This window comes from Stegostoma tigrinum, chromosome 23 (genome assembly GCF_030684315.1).
Source record: "Stegostoma tigrinum isolate sSteTig4 chromosome 23, sSteTig4.hap1, whole genome shotgun sequence".
Classification (NCBI taxonomy): domain Eukaryota; kingdom Metazoa; phylum Chordata; class Chondrichthyes; order Orectolobiformes; family Stegostomatidae; genus Stegostoma; species Stegostoma tigrinum.
In genome coordinates, this window is record NC_081376.1 from 35,847,212 (window position 1) to 35,865,936 (window position 18,725).

Here is an 18,725-nt window from a genome sequence, read left to right on the forward strand (position 1 = left end):
TTATACTACTTTTAACACTTGTCATATAGCCAGACAGTAGGAAATGTTGAATCTGAGAATGCATTGCAGACAAAAGAAAGGCTGGTGCTGGGCGTATATAGGGTATTTCAGAACCTTAAAGGCTATATGTCAATAAGCCAGGTCCTCAACTCCACTGACCACATCAGAACCAAAAGAAGAAAATGAAACCAAACTCCTTTATTGTGTACATCCAGATTGCTGAAATGAGATTTACAACTGATATATTTTTTGCGTTTACTCCTTTTCAAAAGGTGACTGTGATGTATGATCTGCTGATTTTTTTAGATATTGCCAAATGAATATTTTACCATTTTCTTCAACCCCTCACCCCTGCTCCCTACCATGCTATTTTAAAAAATGTAGCCAGATTCTGATCCTGACGGAAATGGCGGTGGCGAGGGAACCAGTGCGACCAATGGCAATGTCAGACGAGGTTTATCAGTGGATTCTGCTCAGGATGTGAAACGCTTCAGAACAAATGCTGGAACTGTGAGTACAATCAAAAGATAGAGGACAGTATCTGGTTCACATTCAATACATTTAATAAGAACAGTAATGCATTGTCTTTCGCACCCTTGGCTTTCTTTGCAAAGAAATGTTTTGGATCAGTAACTAGAGCTGTGTAATTGATGCTTTGATCACTCCATTAATGCAATTGTATAGGTAAAGTCTTTGACGCAGCTAAATTAATTCTAGCACTGTAACGTTTGCACTTTAGTTCAAATTGCATTGAAATCCATTTCATATCTTTTAGCTAGCAGTTAAATATAGTCAGAAAGTCAATTTATAATGAAATTGATAATGTTACCATAAATGAGCGCTCTCAACAATAAATTTAAGATTGTCTATAACTTTGCAAGATGCAAAATATTTAGCCTGATTAGTATGTCATGGTTTATGCAATGTAAAATAGCTCTGAACTTCATCCATTCTGCTTTCCAAAGCAGATAATTAATTTCTTTACCTTGAATGCAGTGTGTAATTGTGAACTGTTTGTGATCAATCTGTCATGTTTTCAGTTAATTGAACTCTGTGATGACAACCTGGATATTACCGTTTAGCATTTTATGTATCAACATAATTTGTGATCTAAGCTGCACCAATCTGTGTATTTTTTTTAATTCTAACACGCTTTTCTAAGGAAGAAAAACTGTTGGGCTGGCAAAATTGGAATGGTCAAAAAGTTCAGAAATTTACCTTGATTTAGTCACGGACAGCAGAAGGCATTCTCTGCATACGTTTACTGCATTTAATTAGTCATGTGCTACTTTATTTTAATTTCAATTAGAAATAATTTTTTATATGATGTATTGGTATAATTGCAGAAGGTGTACATAATACATGTTAAATCCTTAGGCAAAGCTGTAATCTTCCAAAGCCAAATTCATCTGCTGATAGAGGTCAAAGTGAGCTTTATACCAGAAAAGGTTTCTTTGACTGATGTAGTCAAAACTCTAGTTTCTCCCTTCTGAAGTGTCAGAATATGTGTTGGTTTAGACAATTACAAAATCATTAAAACCAGTTCTGCTGAGCAAAAGCAACTTTGGAGACACTTTACGTTATCCTGATCTATATTAATGCCACCCAGGAAACTAAACTTACCATATGCAATAAATTGAACTTTTTGAAAAATTGTGACATACTGATCTAAATTTGAATCTGACTGGTGTCAGATCAATTGGATCAAAACAGTTAATTTGCACTCTTGTTGCAAATGAACCTTAATTAAATCTTCTTATACCAACAGGTGTTTGGACGAAGCCAGTCCTTAACAGGGGCAGATCATCTGCTTTTGAAACCTATTGATAAGCAGCATACTGATACCGTAGTAAATTTCCTCATCAGAATAGCTTGTCAGGTAAAGGTCATGCTACTTTGTCATTTGATAGAATAACTGCAGAATGTTAATTTTGGCAGCATTTAAGATGTGGTTTGAACTGAATGTTTGAATATTTGTTACATTTAAGAACTTTTGTTATGATAGAGCTTAATATCAGTCTTATCTTTTCACTACTCTCTGCTATTTATTTAGTAATATTTTCAAATTGTTAATTGTTAAATAACATCCTTGCCTCCAGTGTGGAACTTAATTCCATGAAATTCTGATGCACAGACCTGAGCACATGATCTAGGTTGAAACTCAAGTGCAGTACTGATGGAATGCTCAACTTTTGGAGATGGAGTCTTTCAGATTAAACATTAAATGAAAATCTGTTTCCTCTCAGTTGGCCATAAGAGATTCCATGCACTCTTTCAAAGATGGACAAGGGAGTTCATCCAGGTGTCTAGGCTAGTATTTGTGTACCAGTAACATCATTAAATCATATTTTTGCATTTGTGGGAGCTTGATTTTTGTAAATTGGCTGCAGATTACCTACATTTCCAAGTACTTTATTGGCTTCGAAACACTTGAGCATGTTCCAAAATCATGAAATACATGACTTGCTTTACCTTGGACTTGAATCCGAGGCAGACACTTTCACTGCAGTGATGAAGGAGTACTGCACTGTTAGAGGTATCCCCTTAAATAATACATTAAGCTACAGTTCTATTTGGCTGTGGTTGTAATTAAGGAAGGAGTTGGGGCTATTAGAGGAGCAGCAAAGCTTTTTCTTGTTCACTGCCTCTTTATCAGAAAGCAAAGGGCTAAGAAAAGCATATTAGCTGATCATCCATGCTAATCTGTTTGAGAGATCATACTGAGAGCAAAAAGATAGTGGGTATAATGCTTTGAAGTTATTTATTGTAAATATTATATTTGTGAGAATCATGGGGATAAATGTTCATAAATGCAAAGCTGAGTTTTTTTAATCCATCTCGAGAAAGGGCGGGGGGAAGTTATTTAGTGATTGCATTGTAATTGTGCATTGCCAGGTTTTAATTACAAATCCCTCAGAATGGTACTGTACCAGAAAATACATGCAGCTGTCTACTTCCGGTTATTGTTAGAAAACAAGATCTTAAGACATAGGAGCAGAAATAGACCACTCGGCTTATCAAATCTACTTCCTGCCTTATCCCCATTACCCTTAACCCCTTACTGTTTAAAACTCTCTCTGCCTCAGCTTTGAATATACTTGAATCTATAAGAATCCAGCCTACTGCACTAAAGAATTCTACAGTTTTGCTAATTTCTGTGGGACTAAATTTCTTACTTCTGTCTTAAGTGAAGACTGTTTCTCTGAGATTATGTTCTCTGGTCTTAGATTCTCCCACAAGGGAAAACGACCTGTCCACAAGATATAGGAGCAAAAATTAGTCCATTTGGCCTTTCGAGTCTGCACCGCCATTCAATCATGGCTGATCGGTTCCTCAACCCTATTCGTCTGCTTTCTCCCCACAACCGTTGATCCCCTGGATAATCAAGAACCTATCTGTCTCAGTCTTAAATGTACTCCAATGACCAAGTCTCCACCGCCTTCTGTGGCAGTGAATTCCATAGATTCACCACTCTCTGGCTGAAGAAGTTTTCTCCTTATCTCTGCTTTAAAAGGTCTTCCCTTTGCTCTAAAGCTGTCCTCTCGGGTCCGAGTCTCTCCTACCAATGGAAGAATCTTTCCAACATCCACTCTGTCCAGGCCATTTAGTATTCGGTAAGTTTCAATTAGATCCCCCCCCCACCCCCACCCCCAATCCTTCTAAACTTCAATGAGTATTGTCCTAGAGTCCTCATATGTTAAGCTTCTTATTCCTGGGACCATTCTCGTGAACCTCCTCTGAACCCGCTCTAGGGCCAGTACATCCTCCCTGAGATATGGGGCTCAAAACTGCGCACAATACTCCAAATGTGGCCTGACCAGGACCTTATAAAGACTCAGTAGTACATCCCTGCTTTCGTATCCAAGTCCTGTCAAAACAAATGCCAACATTGCATTTGCCTTCCTGACTACTGACTCAATGTACAAGTTTAGCTTGAGAGAATCCTGGACCAGAACTTCCAAGTCTCTTTGCACTTCATCTCCCCTATCAAGTGCCCCTGAGAATAATTTTTGTTTCTAAACTCCATTGAAACCAAGACTGACCTACTCAAGATTTCTTCTTAATAAAATCCCTCCAGACCTGGTACCAACCTAATGAATCTTCTCTAGACTCCTTGCAGCGCCATTATATCTTTCCTGAGATAAGGAAAATGCAACTGTTCACTGTATTGTATGTATGATCTGACTTGTGCCACTCTATTTGTATACTCCATTCTCTTTGAAATAATGGTTTGTTTGCTTTCCCTACTGCCCACCAAACCTGGATGCTTTTTTTTGGTATTCGTTGTTATAAAGTAGAGGTTGACCCCACTGTGAACTAAAACTGAAACATCCAAAGAGGAGCACCTCACCCTAAAATCTGTAAAAGGAGTGTGAAAAGTGTTGTAACAGAGATAATAGGATCTGGACCTGAAACTTCAGCTTTCTTGCTCCTAAGATGCTGTTTGGCCTGCTGTGTTAATCCGGTTCCACACCTTGTTATCTTGAAAAGTGTTGTAACCTATCTTTCAGCAATTTCTAGTGGCTAAATAAAATAAACCTCCGACTCTTGCTTTACAATCAACAAGCAACAATTTGATTGGAGATAGTTAATGTGGATTTGTCAAGGGCAGGTTGTGTCTCACAAACCTCATTGAGTTTTTTGAGAAGGTGACCAAGCATGCGGACTTCAGTAAAGCCTTTGATAAGGTTCCACATGGTAGGCTATTGGAGAAAATGCGGAGGTATGGGATTGAGGAAGATTTAGCAGTTTGGATTAGAAACTGGCTTTCTGGAAGAAGGCAATGAGTGGTGGTTGATGGAAAATATTCAGCCTAGAGTCCGGTTACTAGCGGTGTGCCACAAGGATCTGTTTTGGGACCGCTGCTGTTTCTCATTTTTATAATTGACTTGGACGCAGGCGTAGGTGGTTAGGTTAATAAGTTTGCAGGTGACACTAAAGTCGGTGGAGTGGTGGACAGTGTGGAAGAATGTTGCAGGGAGACTTGGATAAACTGCAGAATTGGGCTGAAAGGTGGCAAATGGAGTTCAATGCAGATAAATGTGAGGTGATTGACTTTGGGAAGAATAATAGAGGAAGGCAGAATTCTTGGTAGTGTGTATGTGCAGAGGGATCTTGGTGTCCATGTACATAGATCCCTGAAAGTTGCCACCCAGGTTGATAGTGTTGTTAAGAAGGCATATGGTGTGTTAGGATTTATTGGTAGAGGGTTTGAGATCATGTGATGTCATGCTGCAACTGTACAAAATGCTAGTGCGGCCTCAGAATATTGCATGCAGTTCTGGTCACCCCATCGCAGGAAGGATGTGGAAGAATCGGAAAAGGTGCAGAGGAGATTTATCAGGATGTTGCCTGGTCTGGAGTGAAGGTCTTATGAGGAAAGGCTGAGGGACTTGGGTCTGCTCTCATTGGAGAGAAGAAGGCTGAGAGGGGATTTAATAGAGACATACAAGATGATCAGAGGATTAGATAGGGTGGACACTGAGAGTCTTTTTTCCTGGGATGATGATGTCAGCTTGTACGAGGGGGCATAGTTACAAATTGAGGGATGATAGATTTAAGACAGATGTCAGAGGCAGGTTCTTTACTCAGAGAGTGGTAAGGGCCTGGAACGCCCTGCCTGCCACTAGTTAACTCAGCCACATTAGGGACATTTAAATAGTCCTTGGATAAGCATATGGATGATTGATGGGATAGTGTAGGGGATGGGCTTAGATTAGTTCACAGGTCAGCGCAACATCGAGGGCCGAAAGGCCTGTTCTGCAGAAAGTTGTTCTATGTTCTATTTATCAATACGAACAGTGAACAAATTAAACGAATCTATTAACAAACCGAATAAAACCCCTTCTAACTATTTCCTAATAAATACAACTCCGACTTATATTAAATAAAATTTTAAAATATAGAATTTAGTTGCTCAAAATTACTGCCAGATTGTTTCTTTCGAAATGCCCTGTGCCTTCTCTGTTGAATGTTCTATTAGGAACGCCGCCTCCATCAATTCTTCTGTCAGGAATATTAACTAGTTGTACCATTAGTACCTTTGATATTTAGACAGTGTTCTCCCTGAGATTTATAGGAGTCTGAGAGCCAGTGATTCTCTGCTGAGAGCTAAGAGCTGTTAATTCTGGCAAATGGCAGTTAGTTCTCTTGTCTTTGTCCAGCTGTACTCTTCTTTTATACCCCTGATGACACACAGGTCCTCACAATGGGATTGTTTCTAGGTTGTCAAAACCATCAGATTCAAATTTGATAGGTTTTTGGTATCTAAGTGCCTGGTTCAAATTGATTGATTGATTGTCTAAATTCAAAATCCTGTTGTATTGGTAAAAATGCTAATTGGCCTGGTAATGGTACATTCTTTCCATACAAATGTTTCAATTCGGGTGCTCTCTGCACTTGCAAACTTTCAAGCTGCTCAGACATCACCAAGAATAGAAAAAGGCACAATTTTTTAAAGGGCCCATGCACCCCCCCCCCCCCCCCCCGGCATTTTACAAACAGCACAATCTAACAGCCTGCCTCCCATTCTACAGATACTCTACCCAACTTCACAGCATCATGCACAAGGACATCCACGTCCCTCCACTTCCTGAATATTATGCATTTCTGAATATTTTGCAATTGAAAGCCTCCCTGGTACTAGAATCCACCAAAGGTGCTGGTTGTCTGAACTGTGGTACTGTTTGAGCTCAAGAATGGAAGTAAAGCTGACATTAAATTTCAAGATTTAATATTGTTAATTTATAACAACCTCCATATGATGTTGACATCATCCAAATGGAAGAAACATTTTTATGTTTCTCTCTGTGAAACTTGTACCCAGAATTTTGACATGATGTTACCCTGACCAGCAAGAGTGCAGTGGTTTGTTTAGTGCACTTCAGTCTGCTCAGTAGTGATGAAACAATCTCTCCATCGAGAGAATTCAAAGCTACCTTTGGTTCCCACCAGCTCTGCTTGAGCTCATTAACGGACTGTTTGTTCCTTTTGATGTGAGGAAAATGCGAAGCACTTTGATAAGTTAGACTATTCTCTTCGATCCGAGTTTGTCTTTTTCATAGTTTTCAGTGAAAATTATCATTTTCCCTGGAAAGAACCAAAACACATTTCTAAGAAACCAAATCTTTTGAGAGACCTCTGTTATTCTGTGGATGGAGTCACAAGACCTTCAACACCTACTGGCACAGATTCATGATGTCTTGGCTTAACATCTTTCTGGAAAATGCTGTTCACCCCGTATTGTCTTCCATTTTATATCTACAAATCCCAAGTGTGGATTTGAAGCCACAGAAATCTCTTTCTTGCAATTCTGAGGCAAAACTAAGACCAGGGAAGAACGCAGTTTGTTATGGCGTGTATTTACAGCTGTTTTTGTTTTGCTTCCAATTTTCCAGTGTATTTTTGAGTATACTTCCTAATATCATTTGAGTTGATCAATGCTATTCAATACTTATCCATTCTCTCATATGAATTAGAATTTTGGGTTAATCTTAGCATTGAAGAAATTATAAATATTTCAGCTTCCTGGTCCTCCTTAAATATATGATGAAAATGGCATGTGATGCAGTAATGAAGCAAAGATTTTGAATTGTGACAGTGACTACTTTACAGCCTGTGTAGTTATGTGTGACAATTGAACCCCAGGTGAATGATTCCTCAAACACAGCGGGTTCACCAGGTGAGATGTTGTCCAGACGCTGCGTTAGTCTTCTGAAGATGGCTCTTCGTCCTGATATGTGGCCAAAAGCTGAGCTGAAACTCCAGTGGTTTGACAAGTTGCTGATGACAGTGGTATGTTTATTTTTCCTCCTCAAGCAGTTGGCATATTTAAAGAGCTTTATAAGCCCTACTTGCAAGCTTAGTCAGTGCACCTTTTAGCCTCACTGGTTCCAGCTTCCTTTTTAATAGAGGGCTGATATTTGCATGTCTGCATACTAAATCTCCAGCTTTGACTCCTCATGGCAATGAGAGTAGACTTTCAGAAGAGAAGGCTGATGCAGGCACCTGTCTGATGCCAAGGGAACTTAAATTTTGTTGCAAATTGTTGAAAATTTGATGACACCTATAGGCATATTAAACACTTCATGTAACATAAACCCACTTGTTAGTCTAAGTTCATCCAGTTAGAAGGACAGGAATGAAATGAAAATGAGGGAAAAGTAAGTTTAGAGCAGATAATAAGATTTTAGGAACACGATAACAGCTCAAATATTTGGGTTATTCAGAATAATTTTGGTTGTGCAGTGTGAGAGTTGATGAGAGAAATAATCACTTCTTACTCCTGACTTTTCACTTGGACTGGTTTTAAAAAATGAACACGAATATGAAAGGATTCAGTGAATTTTTTTCTTTGTGTGGGGCTGGTGGAGAGACTTATACTTCCCCTCCATGCAGAACCAAGTCTATTCTGCAGATTTGTATAGGGCAACAAAATCTGTGAGGCTGAGGTGTTAGAAATTCTCTTAAGAAAGATTATGATTTACTCATATAACACAGTATTCAGTTTATGATTTAAAATGCACTGCCTGAAAACTGGTGGAGGCAAATTCGATTGTAGCTTTCAAAAGGGGAGTGGATAAGCGTCTGAGAAGAAAAATATTGTAGGGCTTTAGAGAAAGAATGGAATAGTGGGAACAACTACAGTGCATTTTCGAGGAGTGGATGTGCAGACAGTTCTGTTGACTGTCATTGCCAGGGTTCAGGTTATCTGTTTGGGGCTGGAACAGGACAGGAAGGATCCACTCATCATGCTTGATGTAGATCTTGGCTGATCATCAAGCTGAATGCCTTAATCACACCCTTTCCCCTTATCCCTTGATCTTTTCCATTATAGGAGATGTATCTGCCACCTTCTTGAAAGCATGTCATGTTTTGGTCTGAACCACTTTCTGTGGTGGTGAATTATCGCAGTCTTGCCACTCTCTGGGTGAAGAAATTTCTCTTTCTCTGAATCTCAAAATGTTTACACCTTGTCCTTTAAACTATGCCTTGAATTCTTGACTTCCCATTATTGGGAACATGCTTCCTGCATCTAACCTGTCCAATCCTGTTAGGTTTCTATGAGATTGCCCCCTTCATTCTCCTAATTTCCAGTGAATACAATCCTAACCGACTCAATCTCACCTCATATGGCAGCCCTGCCAATAAAGGAATCAATTTGTGAAACCTTTGCTGTACTTTCTGTGTAATAAGAATATCTTTGCTCAGATAAGGAGACCTAAACTGCGCATAATATTCCAGGTGTGGCTTCAGAAATGCCCTGTATAATTTCAAAAAATCCTTGTGTCTATACGTGAATCCTCTTGATATGAAGCCCAACATACCGTTTGCCTTCTTTACTGCCTACTGTACTTGTGTGCTTACTTTCAGTAATTGGTGTGTGAGGACAACAATGACTATACAGAACCTCTTTCTTTTTCTGCCTATGTCTATGTGAGGAAGTGGTCATCAAATTAAGAGCAGAATGACAAAGACCAAAATCTGAATTATTGCTGAGCCATTTGTTAGCTGGCATAGAGCAAATCAAATTAGAGAGATGAATGCTTGGTTTAGAGACTGGTCTGGGGCATGTGGGATCTGGTTCTTGGGATATTTGCATCAATGCTGAGGAAAATGGAAGGTGTAGCGATGGGACAGTCTCCAACTGAACTGAACTGAGCTGCGGAACTAGGGAAATGGAGAAGATTTTAAACTGAAAAGTTAGGGCAGGGGATTAGAAATATGTGGCAAATCAATGAGTAGCGAAATGAATTAATATGGAAGATAATAAACAGTGATAGGAATAGAGGGTACAACTTGAAAAGTAAATCAGGAATTCATGCTAGAGATACAAAATCAAAAAAAAACTAAAGACTGTACCTGAATGCAAGTAGCATTTGAAATGAAATCGCTGAACTGAGCAATCTGTCAGACATTTCGGACACATGGCTACAAGGTGACATGGATTGTCATCTGAGTATTGAAGGGGGTAGAATATTTGGGAAGGGCAGAAGGGTAGGAAAAAGTGAAGCGGTGGCTTTGTTATTTAATGATGATGATAGCACAATAGAGAGAAATGACCTAAGTTCAGGAAACCAATCTGGGTAGTGGTGAGAAAAGATAAAAACAAAATATCACTTGTGGAAGTGGTGTACAAGTCCCATAATAGCCAGCCACATGGTAAGGGTGGGACGTAAAGGAAGAAATAGTGAGAGCTTGTCAAAAAGGCCCAGCGATATACCTGGCAGATTTTAATCTGCATAGCAACTGGAAAAATCAGATGTATAAATGTAGCCCAGGTGAATTAATAGAATGTTTTCAGGATAGTTTCATAAGACCTTAAGACATGGGAGTGGAAGTAAGGCCATTCGGCCCATCGAGTCGAGTCCACTCTGCCATTTAAGTCATGGCTGATGGGCATTTCAACTCCACTTCCCTGCACTCTCCAGAACACTAAGAACAGCATGGTCTGGAGCCATCCAAAGGGTACGCTATGCTTGACCTAATGTTGTGCAACATGATAGAATTAAGTAATTATCTCAGCATGAGTATGCTGCTAGGTAGCAGCGAACATAATGATTAAGTTTTACATTCAGTTTGAAGGTGAGAGCAGTAGACCCAAATCTATTTTTCTTAACCAAAAGGCCACTTTAAGGGCATGAAAATAGAGCTGACTGAAGTGAATTGACAAATTATGTTCAAGGGTAGGTCCACGGAGATGCAGTGGCAGACATTCAAATGAATATTTCAGAATACAGAGAACAGATTCTTGCAAACAAATAGAAGAAAACTCCAAAAGTTGGATTCACCATCTACGATTAACTAGAAATTTTAAAGGTCACATTGAACTTAAAGGAAAAATTGAATTATCTGAAGACAAATGGCAGATGAGAAGACTGGACAGGATATATTATAAAAGACAAAGAATTCCAAAAAAAAAATGAGGAGGGAAAAGTTAGAGCAGGAGAGAAAGTTAGAAAAACTGACAGTAAGAGTTTCTATCAATATTTTTAAAAGAAATGGGATGTGCATTGATCCAGTAGAAAGTGAGCCTAGAGCATGGTTAATGGGAAAAGAGATTGAATTGAACAGTCTAAGACATCACAATGCATTCAATTTTTGTTTGGAACTAGAAACTGAAATAGACAATTAACTGTTCCAACTTGAATACTAGGAAATATTGTTACTCGAAAATGAAATGTTCCGTTAGTGAGCTGTGGAGTACACAGCTTTCGGAAGCTGTGATGTGAGACTGAATGGCATTTAGAAGCTTTTGCGTTAAGGAAGTTTGTGTGGTTGCTGTCTTCTGATGGTTGAGCTCGATGTTTAAAAAATTCTCAAGTGCCAAAAGCAACAGAAAAAGGAGAGGAAAAAACCCAGAGTCTGTAAACAGAAAGTTTCCCTCCCTCTCCAGCACTTTGAAGAGAAAAAGACAGAAAACCCAAGAAAGTTTAAAAGAGAGAATTCATACAAGAAAGGACTTCAGTTCACTTGATCAACAACCAAATCAAAGGATAAATGTCATCCTACAGTTAAATTTGCTTGCATCGTAGCAAAAACCTGAAGAACTATAAGGAGAATAAGTTTGCACATTTTGGTCTGGAATTTTGTTTTGTGTTGAAATTGTTTTCCATCCATAGTATGTTAAATTGTTTGTCTTTTCTCCGTCTTAAACATGATATTGTGTATGTTTGGGGCTTTGAAGGGGTGCATTTGTCATTTTTTGGTCTCATTTTGTGATGGCTTGAGGAATAGTGGGACATGAATATCAGCATCCTCTTCCCACTTGAGTTGTGACAAGAGATATTCTCATCAGCATTTACCGCCAAAGACGCAAGATCCCAGAAGCAGGTCTAAAGCAGGAAATGGAAGGGAGGGAGGAATTGAGGAAAATTACATTCACTGGAACAGCAGTAGCAAGCTAACTGTTGGAGCTTTGGTCTGACAAGTGCCTGGATCCTGATGGACTCCAGCCATCGATCGTAAAAGTATTTAGTGAGAGAGTTGATGCCTTAGTTCTAGCTTTTCCGCTAGATTGAAAGGTAGCAAATGTAACTCTTTATTCGAAAAGGGCGGATGCAGTAGACCACATTAGCAGATGTGCAAGTGAACATCTCCTTGATGTGGAAAGTCGTCTTGGGTCCTGAGATGGGAATGATGGGGGAGGTATAGGGGCAGGTATAGCATTTCCTGTGGTTGCAGGGAAAAGCGCCGGGTGTGGTGAGGCTGGAGGGGAGTGTGCAGCGGACAAGGGAGTCTCGCAGAGAGTGGTCCCTTCTGTTAGCAGATAAGGGTAGGGAGGGAAAAATTTCTTTGGTTATCGGGTCGAACTGCAGTTGGCGGAAGTATTGGAGGATGATGCGCTGGATCTGGAGGTTGGTCGGGTGGTACGTGAGGATGAGGGGCATTCTGTTTTTTGGTTGTTATTGCGAGGAGGGGGTGTGTGAGGGATGAGTTGCGGGAAATGTGGGAGACATGGTCGAGAGCATTCTTGACCACTGAGGCGGGGAGGAAATGGTAGGAAATGCTACACCTGTCCCTACACCGTCCCCCTCATCCCCATCTCCGGACCCAAGAAGACATTCCACATCAAGGAGATGTTCACCTGCACATCTGATAATGTGGTATACTGCATCTGCTGTTCCCGTTGTAGCCTCCTCTACATCAGGGAAACCAAGCGGAGGCTTGGTCACTGCTTTGCAGAGCACCTGTGCTTAGTTCACACTAAACAACTACACCTCCCAGTCATGAACCATTTCAACTCCCCCTCCCATTCCTCAGATGACATGACCATCCTGGGCCTCTGGCAGTGCCACAACGATGCCACCTGAAGGTTGCGGGAACAGCAGCTTATATTCCACTTGGGAAAACTCTGCAGCCCGATGGTATCAATGTGGACTCCACAAGCTTCAAAATCTCCCCTCCCCCTTACTGCATCCCAAAACCAGCCCAGCTCGTCCCTGCCTCCCTGACCTGTTCTTTCTCCCACCTATTCCCCCCTCCCACCTCAAGCCCTTCCCCACCTCCTACCTACTAATGTCATACCGCACCCTTGACCTGTCCGTCCTCCCTGGACTGACTTATCTCCTCCCTAATACCCCACCTACACTCACCTAGATCCACCCCTGCCTCTTTGACCTGTCTGTCTCCTCTCCACCTATCTTCTCTTCTATCCATCTTCTATCCGCCTGTCCCTATCTCCCTACTTATTTCAGAACCCCTTCCCCTTCCCCATTTCTGAAGAAGGGTCTTGACCCGAAACGTCAGCCTTCCTGCTCCTCTCATGCTGCTTGGCCTGCTGTGTTCATCCAGCTGTATATGTTGTTATCTCAGATTGTCCAGCATCTGCAGTTCCTACTATCATAGGAAAATAAATGCTTGTCCATCCTGTGGCACCCACATTCCTTGAATAACTGAAAAAGGTAGATAAATGTAACATAAATGTCTTCGTTATATGGTTGCCACATTTGCTGATGACACAGAATGGTAGGTAAATAGGTTGTGAATATGAAATAGGTGCAAAAAGATAGGTTAAGTGAATGGGCAGAGATCTGGTAAATTGAGTACAACGTGGTAAAATTTGAAGTTGTCCATTTTGGCAATAAATAGTGAGAGATTGCAGAGCTCTAAAATCCAATCATCTGTGCCCTAATGCATGAGTCGAGAAAGGCTAGTATGATACAGCAAGTAATTCGGAAAGCTCCTAGAATGTTAGAATTTATTGTGAACAGAATTGAATGCAAAAGTGCGGAGTTTATGTTTCAGTTAAATAGGACATTGGTGAGACTGCATCTGGAGTACTGTGTTGCAATACTGTTCACCTTATTTCAGGAAGAACATTAACACATTGAAAACAGTTTAGAGATGTTTACTACGTTACAACCTGGAATGAGCAGGTTGTGTTAGGAAAGTCCACTGGATTTTAGATGCCTGAGGTGACTTGATTGAAACGTAAGACCTTGACGGTCTTGACAGGGTGGAAGTGGAAAACGTGGGAGAATCAAGGGTCACCTATTTAAAACCAACGTGATTTTTTTTTCAGAATCATGAGCTTTTGGAATTCTTTCTAGAAAGCCAGTAGAAGCAAAGTTTAATCATTTTTTTACCTCGGCCTTAAAAGCAATCAGTTTTCAAAAGGTTGTTAGTGATAAATAAGAATGTTGATTTGAAGTTACAAACAGACAAGCTATGCTCCTGTGAAATGGTGCTTGTTCTTGTTTGTATGTTTTGAAGTAGACTGAAAACACCACCTCTGTAACCTTGCTGATATTAGTTGTATTCCCCTTTAAAAAAACACTTACCTCTCTGCTGTGTTAGTCAGTCAGGTCAAAATTTTTAAACTGCCCACCAAACTGATGAAACTGAAATATTCAGACATACACCAGTATGACAGGCAAGAACCCTGACGAACGACCAAGAATCATAATTTAAACGGTGTTTTCTGTGACATTATGCAATCCCAGATGTGAGATACTGTTAGATCCTGTGGAACAAGTCTCAAGTCACCTCAGTGCGCAGTGTTGGATATTCACATTTTACCAAGGAATGCAAAGGTTCCAACAGGAAAGGTAATATTACCTCTGAATTTATTGTAATTTTTAAAATCCCGAAGTTACCCTTATGATGCAGCCTTTCTGAATTCACGCATGAAAGTAAAAATGACATACAATGATATTTCAAAATAATTTGAACCCAGTTTGAAATTGTGTTGTCCTGCTTGAATGCTTGCAGCAATTGAGAGGTGTGTTACTTAGTGCAGGGAAAAAAATGCACTTTTTGTGCAGTACTTGCGCGTAACCAAGACAAGAGAGGCTTTAATCTTGCTGGGAGTTTCGTGCCATATAATTGACATTCAAATAAGTGCATTACATAATTTTTAAAACAATATAGAAGAAATCTATTTAGAAAGCACAAGGGCGCTGATATCCAGAATTATTTGATAATTAGCATTGCTGAAGAAGCCAGTTCTGTGCTTTACTTCACTCATTATCTTGCTATTTGCTGTAGGGAAAATTTGTTGTCTATTACAGCAGTATTTCAAGCACCAAGGACTGGGCAAACTACCGTTTGTCTTTTTGACCTTTTCCATCCTATTAATTCCATTTTATAATGGTCAGGGTATGATTGGACTGATGATAATTAGCAGGCGATGGACAAAATCAAAGCTAATCTTGTAACTTTGTCCAGTGAAGTAAAAGGTGCACTGATGTGAGTTCTGTAGCCTGAGTGTAGTTGGTAGTAAAATGATCCATGTGCATATTAAATGTTCTGTTTTCAAGTCTGTATCACGACTTTTTGTTGATTTTAGGAGCAACCCAATCAAGCCAATATGGCGAATATCTGTACAGGATTGGAGGTATTGAGCTTTCTGTTAACCGTGCTCCAGTCCTCTGCCATTCTTAGCAGCTTCAAGCCATTGCAACGAGGAATAGCAGCATGCATGACCTGTGGCAACAACAAAGTTCTAAGAGCTGTGCACACTCTGCTTTCCCGTTTAATGAGTGTCTTTCCAACAGAACCAAGTAGGTTGCACAAGTAGAGAAGTGTAGTTATTTTTAAAAATATCTAATACTACTTTATTGTCAATATTGTGCACTTCCTTTTTAATCAGGTACCTCAAGTGTGGCTTCCAAATATGAGGAATTGGAGTGTCTTTATGCTGCAGTGGGAAAAGTGATTTATGAAGGCCTCACAAATTATGAGAAAGCAGCAAATACCAATCCAAATCAATTGTTTGGTAAGTCGCTTCAAGAATTCAACTTGAATGATAGGCTGAAGGAATTGAGCCTATAGTCTTTTTGGAGTTGAGGAGAGTGAGATACAATCTTATTGAAAAATTAAAAGTTTCTCCAGAGGATTGACAGGCTGTTTTCGCCTGGTTGGAGAAGAAATCAATCATTTAGGACTGAGGCGTAAAGAACTCTATTAATTCAAAGGATTGTGAACCATTAGAGTTCTCTAACATACAGTGGCGGGGGTGGGGGAGGGGGAAGGAAGAGAGAAGGGTTGATGGTTAACATCTCATTATTGAGTATATTCAAGCCGAAGACAGATTTTTTGATCTTTCAGGGAACTGAGGAATATAGGGAACAGGTAGAAAAGTTGAGTTGATGTAGTAGATGAGCCATGACTAAAATGAGTGGTGTAGCATGCTTGAGGCACATCATGGCCTTTCCAGATGACATTTCCTGTGTTCTTGGGGCCTTTCCCGACATGAAACAACGTATAAAAATTAGTGTGCATTCTCGTCAGTGTATTGAACTTTCTGATAACCGTGCTGTAGTCCTCTGCTATTTTTAGCAGCTTCAAGCCTTTGCAGTGAGGAATAGCAACATGCATGACCAGTGGCAACAAAGTTCTGAGAGCCATGCACACTCTACATTCCCATTTAACGAGCATCTTTCTGACAGAACCAAGTAGATTACATAAGTGGATGAGTGCAATTTTTGTAACCATAACTTTTGTAAATGTAACACTACAAGTAGATCTCATTAGATTAAGTGAGTGGACAAAACTGGAAAATACATTTTGATCAAGGAAACTGTAAAGCTGTTAACTTGGAATTCAAGAAAGATAGATCAGAATGTTTTCTAGATGGTGAAAAGTTAGAAACTATGGAGATCCAAAATGACTGATGGAATGCGGTACATAAATAGTTAAAATATCATAAACATAGGATAAAAGTTTGTAAATCCCTTCCATAAATGACAATTGATGCTGGATAAATTATTAAATTTAATTCTTGGATTTTTTTTCTGATTAACCAAAGTTTCAATGGGATTGATGTATAAGATTCTGAAAGAATTAATGTCAAAATTGTAATAGCTCCACCAAATATGATGATGTCACAGTCGTTGGGTTGAGACAGTTCTGCACCAGCCTTCATGCTCAGCAGATGATATTCTGTACAGCTCCTAAAATTCCTTACTAATTATGCCTGATGAGTAAGTTGTACATGTCATGTAATAAATAAAGGCCCAAGGCTCTTTAGACAGCACCTTCAGTACCTGTGACTGCTTTCATCCAGAAGGACAAGGATGACAGCCTGCAAGTTCCCTTCTGAGCCTCTTAGCATCTTGACTTGGAAATGTATTGCTATTCCTTCACTGTCACTGGGTCAAAATCCTGAAACTTTGAGTAGCATTGTGGATCTACCTACATAAAATCGACTGCGGCTTTTCAACATGGCAGGTCGCAACTGGCAGTGGGCAATAAATGCTCACCTGGCTGGTGATGTTCACATTCCCTGAATGAGTAAAAATAAAATCTTTGTTGATTTAAGACAAGTGCTTCTTCTGTTTCAGATGTGCCAGTGTTCTGACCTCTACCACTGATTATTAGATTTTCTACATGAGGTAGACAAAGCAGGAGTGGTAGCAGTGAACCATCATGAGCTCATACTATAATTATTTTAATCAAACTGTTTGGAGTATTATGACACCTGAACCCAAATCTTCTGACCAGACGTAGAGAAATTACCAGTGCGTCACAGGTCGGCGTAGCTTAGTCCTATATGCTGGCAGTGGTAGTAAATATCACAAGGCTATGGGACAAAAGCCTGCAACAAATTAGGTTGCAGAATAGTGTCAACGCCACTGAGGAATGAAACAGGTTTGAGGGGCTAAATGGGTCCTGCCTTTTCCTAACTCAAAGGCTTTCTAAATACTTGACAGGAGTTGTGTCCTACAGATTGTGATTTTAACGTCAAATTGAGACTGCAGAGAGGTAGCGGTTATATAACCTTGACTTGAGACATTGACCTACATGCCGAATTGATCTATTAGGTTCGCAAGACAGATGTTGTACATTTGCTGATTTTGAAATCTGATTGGCTGTGGGATCTGACAGGTGCTGAAACAGTGCTATGCTCAAGATGCTGTACATTGCATTTAGTTGAAAGATTCTTGTATGTTTCCAAAAGAATGAAGTGTGCGTGTGAAGAATAAGGTTTGTGTGTAATGAGATCGAGTTCAAATTGGAACCTGAAAAGCTTTTTGTTGGTTTTGTGACAACATAAAGTTGAACAAAGCTAATAAAAAAATGCTGGAAGTACAGAGTAATTCTGATGAGGAAATTTTCTATTAGATTATTTGCTTAAAAAGCTAACCAGTGTGTTCTGATTTTCCAACATATTCGTTTTTCGGCTTTGCTTGACTTTTCTGGTGATCTCAATATGTGTACTGTCAGATTTGCTATTTATTAATGCTTAGTACTGCCTTGAGCTTGAGGACATTTAAAGAATTGCTCTGACCGTGCATAGCCCTGTACTAAACTGAGCATTGCATTCTACTTTTAAGATTTTGTTAATACAGCTGGAATAAGACATCATTTTGAACTTCAGACCTAATTGTAATTGTGTTCCAATGCCTTAAGAGCTATAAATCAATAGAGCTGCAGGAAAGCTGCAAAAATGTGTCATAACCAAGAGCATTCCTCCAGTCTGCTATCACCGTGTATTGCTCTCCAGCCATTATCTGTTAAATGAACACATCCAGATCCTTTTCAGTTTTCTTTTGGCTAACTTCCACTGGTTGTTTCTGGCATTCTTTTTCTTGAATGCTACAAATTCCATTTGTCCCAGTCTGTTGCCTTACTTAAAGGTTTTTAACTACTTCTTCTAAAAATATTCTCCATTTTTTTTTGTAAAATTCTTTCTCCTCTTGCCCAATTCTTTGTTCTTTTCTTGTGTTTTTCCAGTGGATTGCTTTGTTTTCAGTTTATTCAATAAGGAATCATGTCACAAT

At 39.7% G+C, this 18,725-nt stretch overlaps 1 protein-coding gene across 4 annotated transcripts in view; it reads left to right on the forward strand.

The window, feature by feature from the left end:
* Positions 1-18,725, forward strand: part of trrap (transformation/transcription domain-associated protein) — a 225,520-nt gene that overhangs the window by 86,046 nt on the left and 120,749 nt on the right. For all 4 annotated transcript variants that reach the window (XM_059654068.1, XM_059654070.1, XM_059654069.1 and 1 more), the window contains 5 exons: positions 385-510; positions 1,769-1,879; positions 7,648-7,794; positions 15,290-15,503; positions 15,593-15,718. In XM_059654068.1, the coding sequence (XP_059510051.1) occupies positions 385-510; positions 1,769-1,879; positions 7,648-7,794; positions 15,290-15,503; positions 15,593-15,718 (724 nt within the window). The remainder of the gene's footprint in view (positions 1-384; positions 511-1,768; positions 1,880-7,647; positions 7,795-15,289; positions 15,504-15,592; positions 15,719-18,725) is intronic.